At 47.0% G+C, this 20405-nt stretch overlaps 1 protein-coding gene across 4 annotated transcripts in view; it reads left to right on the top strand.

Annotated features, from left to right (window-relative positions):
• Hrh1 (histamine receptor H 1) overlaps positions 1 to 19885 on the top strand; it is an 83740-nt gene extending 63855 nt beyond the window's left edge. For 2 of the 4 annotated variants that reach the window (XM_087655893.1, XM_087655892.1), the window contains one exon: positions 17122 to 19879. In XM_087655893.1, the coding sequence (XP_087512019.1) occupies positions 17157 to 18617 (1461 nt within the window). In that variant the 5' untranslated portion in view covers positions 17122 to 17156 and the 3' untranslated portion in view covers positions 18618 to 19879. 4 annotated transcript variants of the gene reach the window in all.
• Positions 19886 to 20405: the final 520 nt, after the last annotated feature.

The following is a 20405-nucleotide window of genomic DNA, read 5'->3' on the forward strand; positions in this document are numbered from 1 at the left end:
AGGGCGTCTGGAAAGACCAAGGCTCTCCAACGTGGTGGTGATTAATATTGTCTCTGCTTTGCGTTTGTGTCTGTGTCTCAGCCCTTCCCTTACTTCCAGAAACATCTAAATAAAGCTCTGGGGTGGGAGGTGGTGTCTCTTGTTACACAGGCTTCGCTTCCCTTCCTCAAGGCTGAACCTTCTCCACAATTGCTAACTAGAATCCTCTAGAAGTCAGTTGCGTTCAACCATTGTCAGCACGTTCACGGTTGTGGATAGCTTCCATGGGTGCTACAAAAACCATGCATGGGCTTTGCGTGATTTCTTTTTCTAATCGGCATGTAACGATTGTGCGTGTTTGGGGTAGAAGATGATATTTCAATATACTTTGTCTGCCATCTTGTCAGTTTATCACCCACCCTTCTGAGGTTCTCAGCACCGAGAACCTTTTCATCCAGCTGTTTGGGGATGTTCTGCAGAACCTCGTTACCCACAGCTGCCGCACTGTATACAGAGATCTCCACTCGGTATGAGGCTGTGCCTGGAGGCCAGCCCCCTCCACTCCTGCCCTTCCTCCACAGCCTCTGCCAGCCTCCCCCCTCCTCCCCGACTCTTGGTAGTGTCCTCAGCTGCTGCTCAGGGGTGACATCATAGAGTCTTTGCATTTCAGTCGCTTTTTTTTTTTTTTTTTTTTTTACTTTTTAACTTGGCAGACTTTATTCTCAATCTAGGCAATGTGATAAAAGGTTAAATGGCTTTAAAAATGTTTAGAATATTTTAGTAGCCATATTTTTTTATATTTTTTTTATTAACTTGAGTATTTCTTATATACATTTCAAGTGTTATTCCCTTTCCCGGTATCCGGGCAAACTTCAGTCGCTTTCTATCGGTGAAATAAATGGAAGAGTTTTAAGAAGTAGGTTCTTTGCAAAATATACAAAGTAAATGAATGGTTGGCTAGGAAACACACAGGTTCAGTAAAAAGGGTAGTGATGTAAGGAGAGAGAGGTACAGATTTAGGGAAATTGCTTTATATTTCTTTTTATGTGTCTCTACGACATGCGCGTGCAATATTTACACAAGCCAGAAGATGGCGTCAGTTTCCCCGGAACTGTAGTTGCAGATGGTTATGAGCGGTCATTGGGGATACTGGAAATAAGACTCAGGTCCTCTGCAAGAGTAGACAGTGCTCTTAACCACGGGCATTCTCTCCAGCCTCCAAGAAATTGCTTTTTGATTGATAAAATTTGGGGGCTGGCAGATGTACAAGAAGCAGGCCAATGTACTGGGACCTTTGCAGTGTCCTGAGAGTGAACTTGAGTTTGAACTTTTGTGCAGGAGAAGGAAATGGATGTGTTACCAACATCCAGGCATTGCTGGGAGACCTAGCTCAGAGCCCTAGGAGATGACACCGGCAGAAGCCACGGGCAAGCCCATCAGCAGACGAGGATACTGGCCTCGGTGCCCCATTCTGGTGCTTGGACAAAGAAGCCACTGGGAATGGAGACAGGACGCTGTGGGCTCAGTTATTGTGCTGGGCCACAGGGAGCTTGTTCCCGGAGAAATGGGGGTCAAGAGGCACGCCTGACTGCTGGTCCCAAACCTGGCCACGGGGCAAGGGAAAAAGACCAGATTCCTAAACCCTAGGCCAAACCTTCTGAACTTTTCTCCAGAATTTTGCCCGGTGTATCTTTTCATAGTTGCCTTGGCAATTCTTTTCTCTCTGTTGGTTGCCATCTTTTAAGATGGATATTTATCTATTTTTAGTGTCAGCTTACTTGGGCAGAGAATCACAAAGGGGTCTGCATCTGCAATGAATGTGTCTTCTTTCAGTCAGGGCAGTGTGGAGCCCCATCTCCATAAACGAGTTCTAAGCCTTGCCAGCTAGTAGTAACCTCACACTCACACAGCACAGCGTGACATTTTCACCGCATGTACATAATGTCACTCCTGTTTCCTTTTTTCTGTAGCTGTGTTTAGGGCCTTCAGGATCCTCTCTGTAGTGACTCAGAGCACCGGTCTTCATGACTCAGTCTACCTCCTAAGTGGTCCTGGAAGAACTGTGCCTCATACTGAGTGTGCAACCTCCCTGTCCCCCTCTCTCACCCCTCCCAGAGTAATCCCCGCCTGGCATTCAGATTGTTGTTTTTAGCACATGCTAGATGACATGCATCTATGTCTGAGTTATTTACCTCACATGCTATCCTCCAGTCCCCACCCCCTCTGTTACAATAAGCCCTAGTACATTGTTCTTTTTTATGACTGAATAGTATCTCACTATGTGTGTACACTTCCTCTTCCCATTTCATCTCCCCATCCATTGAGGTTTCCCCGGCAATTCTTATGATCTCAGTCTAAATGCAAGCATTGCACAGAAGCTCTGGCTGTAAGGAGATCCAGCAGCATGGGCGTCCGTGGGGAGCCTGCTACAAACGCAGCACCCAAGATGCTGCCTCATACATTTTAAGTTGAGCCCCAGAAAATATGTGTGTAGTAAGATACCCAAAGCACTAGCCTCAGCCGGGCTGCTAGTGCACACCTCTCATTCCAGCCCTTAGGAGGTGGAGACAGGAGGGTCAGAAGTTCAAAGAATTTGAGGGCAGCCTGGGCTACTTGAGGCCCAGTGTCCCATTAGTTAATACAGAGCAAAGAAAGCATGCAGAACGATCCCATGACGCTTTCCTCAGTTTCCTTCCATGGGAGCAGCCTGCAAAGCTCTTGACCAGCACCACAGCCAGCAGGCTGACACCACTGCTTCCAGCATGCGGCAAGCCGGCATTCTTTGCCTCTGGTGACCACTCATCTCCTGTCTATATCTTTAATTTGATAATTTTTATAAATGTTTAAAGGTTTATTTATTTTATTTATCTGAGTATGCTGTAGCTATCTTCAGACACACCAGAAGAGGGCATCAGATCCCATTACAGATGGTTGTGAGCCACCATGTGGTTGCTGGGAATTGAACTCAGGACCTCTGGAAGAGCAGTCAGTGCTCTTAACCGCTGAGCCATCTCTCCAGCCCCAATTTGATACTTTCGAGGGTGCTGCATAAACAGAAATCGTGTAGTAAGCAGCCTTCTGAGTCTAGCTTCTCTCATCAGACTGAGCCTGTCCTCTTGTGCTGCAGATTGGAAGCCAGGGCTTCTCAGAGGCTAAACACAATCCACCACTGAGCCACACCAGAGCCTCCAGCTCACTCCTGTTTTATTGCTGAGTGGTATTCTGTGCTGTGCTACATTTGGGGGCTATTAGCAGACAGCAAGTGGGTGATCCGTGAGTGAATTCTTGTGTGAACACCACTTCCTTTTCTCTGGGTTAGGCAATCAGGGGTGCATGCTGAGCTGTAGGGAGCCAAGTGTGTAGGACTCTAAGTCACAGCTGCACTCCATGCTGTGTGTCTGCATGGTTCTCAGTTCCCATAGGGAGTGTGCTAAGAGCATGGTGCAGTCTCTGCACGCACCTCGGCGTTCCTGACACCGTTCTGTATTTCAACCATTCCATATGTGTGCAGAAGTGTCTGCTCTGCCTTCCATTTCTCTTGTGGCCAGTGGTGTTAGAGCCTCTGTGTGTGTGTGTGTGTGTGTGTGTGTGTGTGTGTGTGTGTGTGTGTCTCCTCGATCTCCTGGTGAAATGTTTCTTCATAACATTCCCTGTCTCCTGGTTAGACTATTTGGTCTTTCCTGTTGAGTTTTGAGAGTTTGTTTTTTGGTTTTGGTTCTGATTTGGTTTGGTTTGTGAGACAACATATCAGGTAACCAAGACTGATCTCAAGCTCACAGTGACCTTGAACTTCCAATCCTCCTGCCTCTACCTCCCCAGTGCTGGGCAATAGGCATGAACCACTGTGGCCTGCAAGAGCTCTTTATGTGCACTACATGTTAGTCCTTGGTGGCTGGGTGACTGGAACACAGGCTCTTCCTGACTTTTCATCCTCTTAGCAAACCCCTTTGCAAAATTTAGCATTTTGATGAAATCCACTCAGACCTTTTTTTTTTCTACCCCTCTTGTGCCTTACTCTTGGCCTCAAGTCTGAGGCCTAGCCCTGGAGCTTGGAGGTTTGTAGAAGTTTTGTGGTGTCATAGTTTACAGTTTAGTGTGTAAACTAGCATCAGGCTTCAGTTATGCTTTCTTTGCCTGAGGGCTCAGGGATCCTTCAGTACCATTAACTAAATAAAGCCTTTCTGTTCTTCCTTGAAGTGCACAAACACCTCTACTCTGTCTGGGAACTGCTTGCTGGTTGCCATTCTACCCTGTGTTCATGGCCACTCCCAAACCCCCAGAGCTATAAGTGTTCTGACCATGTGACACTTCAAAACTGGGTGAGCAGGATTTGGTAATTTTTTTTTTCAGAATGTTTCCTTCACTCTAAGTGTAGCAGTACATACTCCTGTAATACCAGCACTTGGAAGGTGCCTGGTGAGGAATTAAGATTGGCCTAGGCTACATAGTGAGTTCAAGGCCATCTTGGGCTACGTGAAACCCTGTCTCAAAATCAAACCGGGCTATTGAAATGGCTTAGTGGGTAAAAACAACTGACGTCAAGACTGACTGAGTTCCCACACAAGCTGGGCCTCTTATCTGCAAAAAATAAACAGTATAATTAAAGTTTTGGTGTTTTATTATTCTAGTTTTTTTTTGCATTTCTACATACATGTTAGAGTAATCTTTTTATTTAATTTTAAGTGTGTGTGTGTGTGTGTGTGTGTGTGTGTGTGTGTGTGTGTTTATATATGCATGCCTGCAGTACCTCCTGAGACCAGAAGAGGGCATCAGATCTCCTGGAGGTGGAGTTAAAGGCAGTGCTGGGAACCAAACCCATCCTCCGGAAGAACACTGTGCAATGTTAGCCAAGGATCCATTTCTCCAGCCCTACAACAATCTTATCCATATGTGTAAGGCTTGTTCCTGTGAACTGGGAGTAACTATTGAAACCGTATCTCACTGAGCAACTGGTTACTGTGCTGAACCTCATGATCTGTGGTGTGAGCTCTGGGTGTCTCCAATCACTTCCACCTTTCGTCGTTTTCATCCCTGAGTGGTTGTTTCCAGCATGAGAGTCTTGTTTAAGTTCTTTATCTGGGGACTTATTGGTTTCTCATTGTCTGAGAGTCTTGGCTGGTTGCTTTCTGTGAGCCTCTGAGTGTCCCTACCCACTCTTTTCTCTGCCCGTGTTTTTTCACGAGGAGAGATGTTCTCATTGTAGTAGGACGTTGCTTCCTTGAGCTGCTTACCACATTTTTTTCCTTTGTCCTTAGCCGTCAGTGATTTAATGATCATGTGTCATGCTGTGGAGTTGTCAGGGCTGGTATCTGGTCTACAATTCATTTGGTTCTAAATTCGATGGGTCTACGATGTGATGGTTTGAAGTGTCCCTCACAGGCTCAGAAGTAAAAATGTCCTCCTTTAACTCAGGCGGCGAGTGCTTGTCCCCCAGGGGCAGTGCTGAAACCCTTAGGAGATGGAGCCTGCCTGGGGGAAAGAGACCATGGTCCATCATCACATGAATGAACTGGGGTGATCCCCTTCCATGGAGCTGTCCCACCATGCTCATCTCCCCTGCTCTGAGGTACTGCAGTCGCTCTGAAATCGTGAGCCTTTGCTGCATTAGTTGTTTCTGACAGGCATTGGGTTGCAGCAATGATAAAAAGAATGAGTTCTGCATCTTCTGTCAACTTGAGGAAAATCTAGCACTCCCCCTCCCAGTATATTTTATCCTTGCTATCTTGTTTCCTTCCAGTATTATTACATGAATATTAGCTCTATTTTATTAGTCCCATAGCTTCTTGGCACTTGCTTAATTATTTTAAATTTAGACTGTTTCCCTCTGGTGCTGGAATTGAGTAATTTCTTTTGATTAATCTTCCAGTTCACTCACTCTTTGGTTTGGTTTGTTTTTTTTGTTCACTGTGATAGATTAGACAGGTCCTGGACTTGTGGCAATCCTCCTGCCTCTGTTTCTTACGTGTTAGGTTTATAGACATGGCTACCCAGCCAGTTTACCTGCCTTTACTCTGCTCTTAACCTCATTTATGCAGTTTTCATTTCAACAATTATTATTTTTATCCTAAATTTTCTATTCGTTCTTCCTTATATCTTGTATTTTTCCTGAGACTTTTGGTTTTTTTTTTCCACTTATCTCAAGAACATTCACTTTTGAACACTGAAACACTTTATGACAATTCTTCGAAAAAAAAAATTTAGACACTATCGGGAGAACTTTGTATCTTACCAGTGGTTTTTGTTCCTGTTGTTGTTTATTGTCTCTTTAAGTTTTTAGTACTTTACTTTGGAAGTGTGTGTGTGTGTGTGTGTGTGTGTGTGTGTGTGTGTGTGTGTACACATGTATGCAGGTTCCTGGAAGGGTCTTGGAGTTGGAAGAGGGTGTCAGAGCCCCTGGAACTAGTAGAGTTACAGGTGTGAGCGGTCCCACAGGTGTGCTAGGAAAGGGATTCAGGTTCTCTGAAAGTGTAGCAAGCATCTTGACCAGTGAGCCATCCCTCTAGCCCCCATTTTTGTTTGTTTTTGAGAGAGAGTCTCTTGTATTCCGGGTTGGCCTCGGGTAGACCAAGGATATCCTGAAATTCAAACTTTTTATCCTGCTTCCACCTCTGGAATGCGGGGATTGTAGACCTGCACCACCATGACAGGTTTATATAGTACTAGGATCGAACCCAGATCTTGAATGCTAGGCAATCATTCTAACAATTAAGCTGTGTTCTCAGCCCATGTCCTTAAAAGTAGAAAGGAAGGTCCATTGGGTTTTGTCCTTAAAAGTAGAAAGGAAGGTCCATTGGGTTTTGTCCTTAAAAATAGGAAGGAAGAAGGATTTGATTGTTTTAATTTTTTTGTGTATGAGTTTAACCTGTATGCCTACCTCCATTATGTAGATGCCTGGTACCCACAGAAGCACACAGAAGGCTTCAAGTCCCCTAGAACTGGAATCACAGCTCTCTGTAATGTGTCCAGGATAGGTGCTGGAAACCAAACTTGGGTCTTCTGCCAGCGCACCATGTACTATTAACAGTTTGAGCCATCTCTCCAGTACCTTTTCTAGACTGTGTTAGGGGAAATGGGCCACCTTTCAGGCTTCTGTTGTACCTGGTTTCATAGGACCCTGCTAGGGTAGAAGACGGAGTCATTATTGGGAGGTGTGTTTCGCCATTAGCTCCAAATAGGAGTGAAATCAAGATATCCCACTCAGCTTCTGCTGGTGCTTAGAAGTGCATCACCGCGGGAGTAAAGGGAACGAGAGACCTGTGGGTGCCTCAGTCAGTGTTCTGTTACCCTGACCACACAACTCTTACCAAGTAAAGCACTTAATTGGAGCTGGCTTACAGTCTCAGAGGTTTAGTCTACAGAGGGGAGCGTGGCGGCATGTAGGTAGACATGTGCTGGAAAAGTAGCTGAGAGTCCTACCCTCAGATCCACACGGGGCAGGAAGAGAGGCTCCTGAGCAGAGTTGTATCTTTGCTGACAAGAACTTTAGGGCCTTCTGCAGGACTTGGCTTGGAGTATAGCCATTTAAGACCGAAAGGTTGCCATTTTTTTCCAGGCTACTACTTTCTAGGGTCTTTAACTAGACACAGTGGGTTTTGCTTGAGGCTTCTTGTTCTGTCTGCACCCCTGGTTCCTCCCTGTATCTCACAGTTCTATTTGCATGGCCAAGGAAGAGTCCAGGAAATGCATCCTCAGATCATCCTTGGGCTTCTAAGTTCCATGGTTAATTGGCGTCTGCATCCCCAAGACCTCTGGTGCAGGTGTACTACTGCACACCTTTAATCTCAGCACTTGGAGGCAGAGGTAGCAGATCTTGGTGAGTCCAAGGATACCCTGACCTACGTAGCAAGTCTTAGGACAATCAAGGCAAAATAGTGCAGCCCTGCCTCAAAAACAAAAACAGTGTCTTGGAGCTGGAGAGGTGGCTCAGTGGCTAAGAATAAGAACTGCTTTTGCAGAGGACCCAAGTTCAATTCTTAGCCACCACATCAGGCAACTCAGAACCACATGCAACTCCAGCTCCAGGGTATCTAGTGCCTCCTTCTGGCCTCCTTGAGCAACTGCACTTAAGTTCACCTACCCTCAAATATTCTTACACATAATTAAGAATAAAATTCTTACTTTCTGGGGATTGGTCCATTTGCTTATTGGCTTTTGAAATTGAGTCTCATGATGTTTTCCAAGGTGTTCTCACAGTACTGGGTTCAAGTGATCCTCCTGCCTCAGCTTTCCAGGTCACTGGGACTACAGGAATGTTGCAAGTATGTACGAGGGTTCCAGTTGTATTGAATGGGATGCAGTCTGGAAAGGCAGGGGGGAGACCTGCTGGTAAGAGCTGTCCACTGCAGGACAGCAGGGGCTGAGCCCTGTCATTCTATTCACAAGGATAGAATAAAGATTTTGTGAATGAATAAATGAATGAATGAACGAACGGGTGAAGGCAGAACGAGTGGGCAGATGGATGACTGCAAAACCGAGTGAAGGCACATCAGATGTCACCCACAGCCACACAGGTTCCTATTTCTGCCTGCTCTTGGTTCTGAGACAAACCCAGTGGTGTCAAGGTTCCCTCAGTGTGGGAGCAGGGTGACAGCCTATTGGGCCCCAGATTACTTGGCTGAGGGAGACAGACCGAGGGAGCACCCAATTCCAGGTATGCTTATCCACACTGCCCCCACCTTTTTTCTCTTTTGTTCACTGTAGTTTTGTAAATCTTTTTTTCCCCGAAGCAGAGAACATCCTGGATAAGTTGGGTTTTTGGAAGTGTCTTTCTCAAAGCTGAATCTTCAGGGATTTGAGAGAAAAAGAAAACTCCATTCCTCGTACCCTGAAATGACACTCGCGTGCCTGGTTGGGAGTTGCATTGACTAGTTCTGGCTAACCTTAGCATAGATGTTCATATTTTCCATTTCCTGACATTTTTATTTAAAGCTTTTATTTCCTATCTTCCCTTCCAGTGAAAAGGAAGGCCAGGAGCTGGGGGGGGGGAGTCCAAATTCGATGGAAGGTCTGGGAAGTTAGTGCGCTGTGCCTGCTGGACATCTGTGTTTATGAAGCCTGAGGCTGAACCCCAGAGCCCCCACACTCGGCAAGTGCTCTGTCATCGAGTCACACCCCAGTCCATTGTCACCCCACCTTGGGTCTCTTAGTGTTGGTATCAAGTTCTATAAGCCTCAGTTCTACATCTTTGACTAAGGGGAGGCCACTAGTGGTGTGAGGGGTGAGAACGGACCTCTCCAGACTGATGGATCCATACACCTCCTCATCGCTGAGGTCCAAAGCCAGGGGGAGGAAACAGCTGAATTGAGCTTTCCATATGTTCCTTTTGGGGGCCATGTATCCCTCAGCACCCCTTTCCTGCATTCATCTGTCTCTATGGGGGTGGTCCAGATGAACAGTTGTGATCTCCTAAGCCAGTGGTACTCAACCAGTGGATCTTGACCCCTTTTACTGGGGCACATATCAGACATTTACGTTATGATTTATAACAGTAGGAAAATTACAGTTATAAAGTAGCAACAAAAATAATGTTATGGTTGGGAGTAACCACAACATGAGGGTCACAGCCTTAGAAAGTTGAGAGCCACTGTCCTAAACCCTTATACCACTGTCACATGGGGAGACTGGGGAAATTCTGATGAACTCACTGTGTACTCTTACCAAGAAGCTATGAGATTAATAAGGTGTGTGTGTGTGTGTGTGTGTGTGTGTGTGTGTGTGTGTGCGCGCGCGCACGCATGCGTGCTTGTGTTTGGCGGGGGGGGGGGGGGTATGTGCATGTATGTGTATACAGTTGCTTAATTTATTTGATTGAACTTAGAGCCTCACACATACCTGGCTTATTGCTCTAACCACTACCCATGCAACAGTTAAGTCTTAGCCCTGGCTGAAGCTATTGTTCTGTTAGTCAACTGGCTTGCTGTCAGGTAAATGACACTGAGAGGCTGGAGAGATGGCTTAGCAGTTAAGGGCACAGTCTGCCCTTGCAGAGGACCCAGGTCTAGTTCTCAGCTCACGTGCTGTCTCACAGCCATCTATAAGGCTTCCCCCCAACATCCTCTTCTGAATGTCCCAGGCCCAGCACACACAGTGCAAAACAGTCTTAGGCTCTCATACACGTAAAGTGTGGATTTAAAGCTTTGGGAAGAGAAATAAATCAATGTCCTCAGAATCTTGGACTCCGTCCTGTTTCCCACACTTGTACAGAGAAGATGATTTTAACAGATTCTGAGCTCCAGAGCCCTGGGCAACCTCTGCCTCCTGGCCCTGCAGCCTCTCTCCTAACACACTGACATTTTAATATATTACTCTGGTTTGGTTGTAATTTTGAGGTACTGTTTTACTACATAGCCTAAGTTGGCCTCGAACTTAACAGTCCTTCTACTTTGGAGGAATTTAAAAAAAAATCTTCCACAGGTTTAATAAGGCATGTTTTATAAACTTTCTACTGCAAGTCATACAATCCAAGTGCTGAGGGCTGGAGTGATGGCTCAGTGGTTGACAGTGCCTGTGAGCACTTTGTTCCTTCTCACTGATCGGCAGACAGTGACCCTTTTGGTAATAGACTGTGTAGTTAGGATACAGTCATCAGCTGCCTTGTAGAGGACCCAGGTTTAGTTCCCAGCACCCGCATGGTAGCTCACAACCATCCTTAAATCTACTTGGAGTGGATCTGGTGTGTTCTGACCTCCCCCGGCCCCAGGTTCATACATGCTGCATATCTATACATGCAGGCCACACACACACACACACACACACACACACACACACACACACACACACACGCAACAGCTGCAGCATATTATCTCATTCCCCCAAAATTTCTCCTTGTTCTTGAACTACTCTGAGTCATTACAAACTTTCTGTCTCTGTCTGTCTATCTGTCTGTATGTCTGTCTGCCTGTCTATCTCTGATTTGCTGGTTCTGGATAATAGCTGCCTTGGTGTTTCACTGTGTGAAGGTTTTTTTTGGGGGGGGGAGGGGCGTTATTGTTTTGTTTTGTTTTTAGACAAGGTCTCCGGGGCTTGTCGTGTAAATCAGGCTCGCAAACAGATCTGCCTTCTTCTGCCACACGAGTGTTGGGATTAAAGGCAGCAGCATGCACCATTCAGCCTGTCAGTACTTTGTTCCTTCTCATTGATCAGGGCCCAGTGACCCTTCTAGTAATAGACCAGTAGTTAGAATACAGTCACCAGCTGCTGTCTGGGGTTTCTCTAGGCCATTGTGAGCAACGCTGTTTGCATGCCTGCTTCCTGTGGACACTCTTGGTTCTCTGGCGTGCGGATAGCATCTAGGCATGCGATTTCAGCTCCAAAGGTGACTGTATTTAGACTCCTGAGGAACCTGCACTGCCCCCCACAGCACCTGTGCCACGTCATATTTTCCCAGCAGCCCTTGAGGCTAACTTGTCTACATCCAGCACCGGCTATTGTTCTTTCCTAATGATTAGTCAGCCCAGTAGACACGGAGTCGTGTGTCACTCTGGCAGCGATTTGCATTCCCTTAGAGACTCACACGGTTGCAAATATTTTCATGGGGAATGCATTTCCTTTCTTTTCTGTCTTTCTGGTGAAATGTCCTCTCAGATCCTTTCCTGGTTTTTGAGGGGGATCACTTCTCATCTTCTCATGGTTGTGTAGGAGGAGTTCTTCCTGTAGTCACATGTCCTTTCCAGATGGTGTTATGTCCCAGAAAGACTTTTTCAGACGGTTTCATTCATGTGAATATGGTATGCTCACCCAATGTGCTCAGTGCCACCGCTCGTCCACACACCACTCCTACATGACCCCAGTCACAGCTGCAGTGCATTGTGGGCATATCCTGGATATATCACATACAGGTCAAATACAGACTAAAGGATCTCTGCCTTCCACAGTCCTATGCTTCCACACGTTTCGCATGGTGTTTGTTTAAAACAAGATCTCCTTGTGTTTCCAAGGCTGCCCTGTGTAGCTCAGGCTGACCTTGAACTCATGTTGATCCTCCTGCCTCAGCCTCAGGAATGACAGATTATACCCCACACACACCATGCTGGGCTCTGTGTTGCGCTCTAAGTCTGGTTTACCAATTTCTCCTTTTAGGCTTGAACCTTCAGTACCATATCTAAGAAACGTTACATTTTGTTTTAAAATGCATGTGTTTTAATTTTTTGTGTATGCCTGCCTTGCCTTCATGTATGGATGTATACCATGTATAAGCCTGGAGCTGTCAGAATCAAAAGAGGGTATTGGATCTCCTAGAACTAGAGTCATAGGTGGTTTTAACTGCCATGTGGGTGCTGGGAACCGAGCCAAGGTCCTCTTCGAGAGCAGTAAACACTTCACTCCTGAGCTATTTCTCCAGCCCTCAGACACAAGAATGTAGACCTACACCCCGAGAAGATCCCTGAGGGTCTCTGCCCAAGCTCAAGGTCACCTGCCAACTGCTTCTTTCACTGAGGCTGACCTCTGTAGCAGAGCTCAGATTGTCTCCCACCACTGCCATCTGCTCTGTGCGCACAGAAGGTGACTCTGCCAAGCTTAGGGCTTTGTGAAAATTGTGCCCTCCCAGACACGAGGAGGCTGTGTCGTCCTTGGCACAGCCTTGCCCGTGGTGCTTTTTACTTGATGGGAGCCAAGAAATGAATGTTTTTACTTACTCAACTAGAAGTGTCATCTATGCAAATAAAGAGCACAGGCTGGAACGGGGATCGGTTCAGAATGTGCCCAAATGGAATCATGAATTCTCATTCCTTGAAGAGAAAATAAACCTGTTTTTTAAAAAAAACAATTATTATTTTAAATGAGATTTATTTTCATTGTGTTTTTAAAAATGAATGCGGTTGATGTGCTTATTTTTCCTATCACTAAATTAAGTCAAATCTCATTTCTTGACACCTTTGGGAATATTAAACAATGTTTTCCACAGCCCAGAGAGAGCCATGAGTGCAGCAGAGGTCCGTCCTCTCTCAGAGCCTTTAGGTCAGTAGAATTGGCACCACCCTGTACAAACAACACCGTGAAGATTTAATTTTGTCCCCAGATTTTCCTATGTTATCAAGAGTATTCTAAGACTAGGTATCAGTGACTACGTGATAATCTCTGCTTTAGTGACCCTCACTCTCTGACACTGTAACAAAATACCCAAGGCAGGCTAACTATAAAGAAAAAAGATTGCTCAGCTCAGAATTTAGTCAAAAAGCCAAGGTTGGGCACTGCCAGTGCAGTAGCCTCTGGTGGCGCAGCTATAGAGTATGTGTGGAAGGCAAAGGCATATGAAACGGGAAGCCAGAGACAGCCCAGAGTCAGGTTCAGGTTTCAGCACCAAGAGTTCTTCCAAGATTTGAAGGTCTCAGGAGAGATACCTTGATCCCAAGATGAGCAGTTCCCCCAGGGGGCTGGAGGCCCCATTAGGCCCCTCCCGTCTTGGTGACTAGAAGCCCTTATAGGCTGATCTGCATCCACATACAAACCACACACCTGCTGGTCAGCCTTTTGGGGACTAACACAGTGGAGATAGGTTTATTCATGTTTGGTTTTTTCTGGATTTTTTTTTGAGGTCATTAATAGCCAGAGATGACCTTTAAACTCCTGTCCTGCCTCTCTCTACCTTGCAGGTGTTAAGATCACCCACCTTGGGTCTACCTCTTTATTCACGTTTCAGATTACTGTGGAAGATTTTTTTTCTAACTCTGAAGCTTCCAAGGAAGGCTAGGCAAGTTGTCTAAATGGCATGCAACAATGCTCATCGGTAAGATAAACAATTTCTAAAGTTCAAGTTAATGCTGGCTGTGCCTTTAATCCCAGCACTTGGGAGACAGAGGCAGATGGATCTTTGTAAGTTTGAGGCCAGCCTGGTCAACATAGTAAGACCCTGTCTAAATAAATAAAAAAGTAAAAAGCAAGCAAATAAATAATTAAACAAATAATTAAATAAAATAAATAAATAAGCAAGCAAATAAATAAGTAAATAAATAAAAGCCAAATCAATTATGAGAAGAGAAGGGGTCTCTTTAGCTAGACTGGGGCAGCTATGACTGTTGGAAAGTGTGGTGGTTGCAACAATTGGGCACCTTCTATATGCCAGGCACAGTACTGAGTGCCTTGAATGCTACATCTGAAGCCACCATTGCAGGTTTTAGTCAGATCATTACCTTTGAGAAAGATGGATGGCATTTAATTTAAATTATGTTGAAGCTATCTGTTGTCATGTGCTTCTTATGCAAGGGGAGCTTAGATTTCTCAAGGTAGCTCTTGGTTGTATTAGATAAGGTCTGACTCATCAAGAACCTGTGTTGGGCTTGGGGAGGTGTCACAGTTGGCAGCATTCGGGAAGTTGCCTAGCATTCAGGAGGCCCTGGGTTCTGTCCCCAGGACTGCATAAAACTTGGCATGGTGGCACATGCCCCTCATCCCAGAACTCAGGAGATGGAAACAGGAGGACCAGAAGTTTAGGGGCATCCTTAGCTATATAAGGAGTTTGAGTTGGAGAGCTAGCCTGGGTTACATGAGCCCCTCTCTCGAAAACCAAAACAAGGACTGAAGACGCGGTGGCTCAGTGTCAAAGAGTGTGAACTGCTCTTGCAGACGATCCCAGCACCCAAGTCCAGCAGTCTTCAACAACTCCTACTGCCAGCTCCATGGCATCCAATGGACTCTCCGGGCCTCTGGGCATACCTGCACATGAGGGCACACACCCTTGAAACCCACCACACAAGCATGTCGTCCTTACTGTGAGATGCATGTTGTGTCCTAGGCTAGATAAGCGTGCCATTGCTCTGGGCACTTTTTCTTCTGTACCTCAGGGAATATCTGACGTCAGCTATGCTGCTGTCACTCTGGGAGGTTTCCACTACTGGTGTCCCATGCACAGTAGCTGCAGATGTTTGCGTAGACCAGGCACAGGGAAGACCCCACCACAGAGTAAGACATCTCCAAATGCCAGTGGCACTCAGGTGAGTGACCCAAGGGGAGCACACCTAAACCACAGCGTCAGCAAACGCTCTCGCGCTGTGTGGCTTTCAGTACTTGGTTGGCCTGTCTGAGTGTGGACTACTCAGGTTAATATAACAGATGTGTGAGAGAGGCCCAGGGCTTGGCTTCTTGCTGTCTGTGGTCCAGAGTGTGGCAGGAACATTGACCTTGGGCTTGTTTCACAGTTCTTGAACTTGATTGGATTTTTCTAGTTACAGTCACTAGGTAAAGAGCCTGCTCCTCCTGGTGGCTTTGGTCTGTATCTGCCACTGTAATTCAGAAGGATGTTGGCCTCCTAGCAGGAAGGAAGGGAGGGAGTGAAGGAAGGGGGCTTTTTTTTTCTGCCTTTGATATAAGGATACGTTGCCAGGATCTAAACTGCTCAGTCTCCTGGGGACTAGGGGATGCATGAGGCCGAAGGGATCCATGCCCCTGCCCTCATCCTCTCTGCAGGCCCCTGTCTCTACATGCCCCTCCCTTTCTCTTCAGTCCCTTATGTTATGCGAGGTCAGATGGGAGCCCATGTCCCCCATGTTCTTTCTCTTCAGTCCTCGATGGGATGTGAAGCCAGGTGGGGGTCCCAGTCTCTGTGTGTCCCCACCCTCTTCACAGTCTCTTGTGAGAAGTAAGACTGGATGGGATCTTGTCTCCCTCCTTCTCTGTAGTCTCTGTGGGCTGTGAGGTCAGATGGGGTCTGTGTTGGCATGTTGCCCTCTTGCCACAAGCGCCTGGCCCTCTTATAGAAACTGTTGTGGATCTTGCCCTTCAAACTGCTGATCCGAAAGGAGGGAGGAACACACTGGCTTGTATTTCCTGGCTACGTCCTGTCTAAGGATTTGATAAAGCACAGGTACTTCCCAGCCACTGTGAGCCTGTAATCCAGTAGCTTCTAGAAAATTCCCCAAATGCGGAGATGCTCTGTACCTCCTGACACCAAATTCCTGGTTATTCGAACATTTTTATTTAAGGCTTGAGGCTTGGAGGCAGAGCATTTGTCTGGGAAGGGTGACACTCTAGGTATGGTTTCCAGTATTGAAAAACATCTTTCTTTTTCTTTCCATTTTATTAGTACTTTGGTATTTTGTTTCCTTTAATTTAAAAGTAGCTGGCCCTGAGTGGGACACAGAGTGGAGGAATTCTCTCTCATGGGCCCTCTGCAGTCCTCTGTGTGTGACCGTAAGCTCCAGACCTAGAACCCATGGGTCCCTGAGGCATCTCTTTTTCTTGAGAAGTCCCTAGAATTCCTTCAAGCCTGTCCCTAAGTCTCCCCCTCCTTTCTTGGAATCGCAGCAGCCCTTCTCAGGCCAGTGCAGTTTACTGAGCTCCCTGTGTGGCCATTTCTTTCTGGGCTCACAGCCGGCTCACATTGTTCCCCAAGGCTTTTCCACTTCCATGGAACTGCAGGCATTCCTCTGGCCTCACTGTGCGAGCTGGGCACAGGGCTTTCTTTCCAAGTGCTCTCCAACAGCCCCACCCCTACGGCTCCCTCCCAATTGCTTCCCTCCAACAGCTGCCTCTTCCAACAACGATTCTTGGACAGTGGCTTAAGCAAAGAACACATTTCGCTACTATAGGAGCAAGATTGCAGAGTTCCTTCAGCAGCTCTGTGTCAACAAAGTCCTAAGCTGCAGCCTCTGTGGTTTTCTTGACATTCCTAACTACGTCCAAACTACCATCGTACTCCAAACACCCCTTCCTCACTCCCTTTCAGGAGTACGGTAGAGGGAAAGGGTGATTTTCATAGCTTGGCATCTTTGCCACAGGGGAAGAATGAGTGCTTTTGAACCCCACAGCCTCTTTCTGGCCACAGTTTTGTCCCAGAACCATCAAAGAGGTCCCAGATAATGAGATTTCTCAGAGTGTTCAAGACATGTTCGGAATAAGACTTGTATAAGTCACCCTGTTTTGGTTAAACTCTGGTATCTAAACTCCACAAGATCAGAGGTTTTCTTCCCCTCTGGTTTATCAACAGTGGAATCTCTGATATTCATAATAATGCCAGGAATCCAGCAACTAGTCCCTGGCAGAATGTGAGGACCGCAGGAACGCATGAGTGAATACATGGTCCTGATGGTGTGATGGGTGTCCACCACCCCCAGCAGCTTCTACTCCAGTCTGACCAGCATGGTGTTCCTAGGTGACCTCTGATCATCTTGATCTCTGACCTTGATCTTGTGTCTTCTTTTCTCCCAGGGAGGGAGCCATCACTGGAGGCTGCCCTTGTGCCAATGAGCTTTGCCAATACCTCCTCTACCTTCGAAGACAAGATGTGTGAGGGGAACAGGACAGCCATGGCCAGCCCTCAGCTGCTGCCCCTGGTGGTGGTTCTCAGTAGTATCTCCCTGGTCACAGTGGGCCTCAACCTGCTGGTGCTGTACGCTGTGCACAGTGAACGCAAGCTACACACCGTGGGCAACCTATACATTGTCAGCCTGTCTGTGGCAGACCTGATTGTAGGGGCAGTCGTCATGCCCATGAACATCCTCTATCTCATCATGACTAAGTGGTCCTTGGGCCGCCCCCTCTGCCTCTTTTGGCTTTCTATGGATTATGTGGCCAGCACAGCATCCATCTTTAGCGTCTTCATCCTGTGTATTGATCGCTACCGCTCCGTCCAGCAACCCCTCCGGTACCTGAGGTACCGAACCAAGACCCGGGCTTCCGCTACCATCCTGGGGGCCTGGTTCTTCTCCTTCCTGTGGGTTATACCCATACTTGGCTGGCATCACTTCATGCCCCCAGCCCCAGAGCTTCGGGAAGACAAGTGTGAGACAGACTTCTACAATGTCACTTGGTTCAAGATCATGACTGCTATTATTAACTTCTACCTCCCCACTTTGCTTATGCTGTGGTTCTATGTGAAGATCTACAAGGCTGTGCGGCGACACTGTCAGCACCGCCAGCTCACCAACGGGTCCCTCCCTTCCTTTTCAGAACTCAAGCTGAGGTCAGACGATACCAAGGAAGGTGCCAAGAAACCTGGGAGAGAGTCTCCCTGGGGGGTTCTGAAAAGGCCATCAAGAGACCCCAGTGTAGGACTGGATCAGAAGTCAACATCTGAAGACCCCAAGATGACCTCTCCAACTGTCTTCAGCCAAGAGGGGGAAAGGGAAACACGTCCCTGTTTCCGTCTCGACATCATGCAGAAACAGTCTGTGGCTGAGGGAGATGTCAGGGGCTCAAAGGCCAATGATCAGGCCTTGAGCCAGCCCAAAATGGATGAGCAGAGCCTGAATACTTGTCGGCGGATCAGTGAGACATCAGAGGATCAGACCTTGGTGGATCAACAGTCCTTCTCCCGGACCACAGACTCAGACACAAGCATAGAGCCAGGGCCGGGCAGAGTCAAATCGAGAAGCGGGTCTAACAGTGGCCTGGATTACATCAAAATCACCTGGAAGAGGCTCCGCTCACACTCCAGACAGTATGTGTCCGGGCTGCACTTGAACCGAGAGCGGAAGGCAGCCAAGCAGTTGGGTTTTATCATGGCGGCCTTCATTCTCTGCTGGATTCCCTATTTCATCTTCTTCATGGTCATTGCCTTCTGCAAGAGCTGCTGCAGTGAACCCGTGCATATGTTCACCATTTGGCTGGGCTACATCAACTCCACGCTGAACCCCCTCATCTACCCCCTGTGCAACGAGAACTTCAAGAAGACATTCAAAAAGATTCTGCACATTCGTTCCTAAGGGCATACCAAAAGGATGCCACATAGTGGATAGACAACGTCTGATGTCCAAGAGGGAACCAGAGGAAGAAAGCATGGGTGTCACTAGACCCCTGAGCATTAGGAAGTGGAATCTAAGGTCCTGGGCTGAGCAGTCTGGAGGCATTCCCAGGAGCTGTCAGAAGGAAAGCAGGCAGCAGAGCGATTGTGCTCTGGGTAGAATGCAGAGCATCTGAAGGAGACCCAGGCAGAGCATGCCTGGCCCTCAGGGACTGTGGGAGTCTCAGATACTCCGTGGAAGTCAAACTCTCTGACTTAAGTTTCTTGGTAACTGAAGTGGGAATGTGTGGCTATAGTTCTTCTGGAGGGTTAGCCTGGACTCAGACTTCCCGAACAAAAGCTGTGTGACTGCAGAGACATGCACACCGATGCTGTCCCCTTCCAGGGGTTACCTGGAGAGGCCTGGCAGCTGTTTCACTGCAGCCACACTTCTCAAAATGCAGTCCTTCCGAGCCGAGCCTCTCTTACAGCATTGTCCAGAGCTATGTGCCCCACCGTGGAACTTGCCTTACCCGTGTCTCAGAGTTTCTAGGAAATTAGGCAGCTTGTGAGTCCATCATTTTCAACTCTTAGTTCTTTTGGGCTTTTAAAATGGCGGCAGCAACAACAACAACACAGTAACAAAAACTGTCCTCAAATGTCAAGAGGAGGAGGAAGAGACTTTTGAATGGTTCTATTTTAAGCAAAGGAAAGGCAAGACAGCCTTATTTCTTTAAGACTCCACCAGGGGGCTCTCACTCTAGGCCCCTGGCGTGACAAAGGAAAAGAGGTTCCTGGAATCATTTGATACTCACGTCAGAAACTCGGGATGAGAACTTTGTATGGCCTCAGTTCATCACTTCTCCAAAAGGGAAGAAATGTCCCCTGCCATGTACTCACAGTGTTCCCCAAGAGAAGTGACAGTGTCCCGAGTAACGGGCATGGAGCACACCTGTCCACAGAGGGTGACCCTCGGAAGGGACAAATGTGCTTTTCTCTATGAGACTGTGTGGTTTCTGGTCACACATGCTGAACGAATTCTGTTGAAATCATGGGAACGTCCAGTTTTATTTATGACAGAATCGAGTTGTGATTTATATTTTAAAATGTAATGTTGAACATCAATGAGTGTTGCAAGTAGGAACCCCTGTAAAAGCTGGCCTTTTGTGTCTGTGTTCCTGTTTGCATGACCTGTCCAAATGAGATATTTTTGCTTACCTAAAACACGACAACATTTGGAAGGTACTGTTATATGGCTGCTTTGTGTCTACTTTTCTGAGTCTCATAGGCTGGGGGAACAGGTGGAAACGAAAGCCTGACAAGGATTTCTGTCTGATTTCGACTCAAATTTATAAATGTCCTTTAATAGGACTTTTGTTTTTCTAGAACTTGGTGGGGAGCAAGACAGCCATGGCCAGCCCTCAGCTGCTGCCCCTGGTGGTGGTTCTAAGTGTTGTCTTACTCCTTCTTGCATCCTGGGACACTCTTCATGCTCAAGCTTTGGGGGTGGGGGTGTCTTAGGGTTATGCTGAGAAAGGAGCTTTGACTTGGGTATGACAAGGACAAGAAGTGAATAAACGTCAGCTAAGGAACACACAATGCCCTGTGACAGTGCTCAGAGTTTCCAACGCTTACACAGGAGTGCTTTCACATCAACCTAAAAATAAAACATTGGAGGCTGGAGTGATGGCTTGGTGGTTACGAACATTGCCTAATCATATAGAGGACCCAGGTTAAGTTCCCACCTCCTACATGGCAACTCATAAGCATC

The sequence above is a fragment of the Rattus norvegicus genome, chromosome 4 (genome assembly GCF_021556685.1).
Source record: "Rattus norvegicus strain SHRSP/BbbUtx chromosome 4, alternate assembly SHRSP_T2T, whole genome shotgun sequence".
Classification (NCBI taxonomy): Eukaryota; Metazoa; Chordata; class Mammalia; order Rodentia; family Muridae; genus Rattus; species Rattus norvegicus.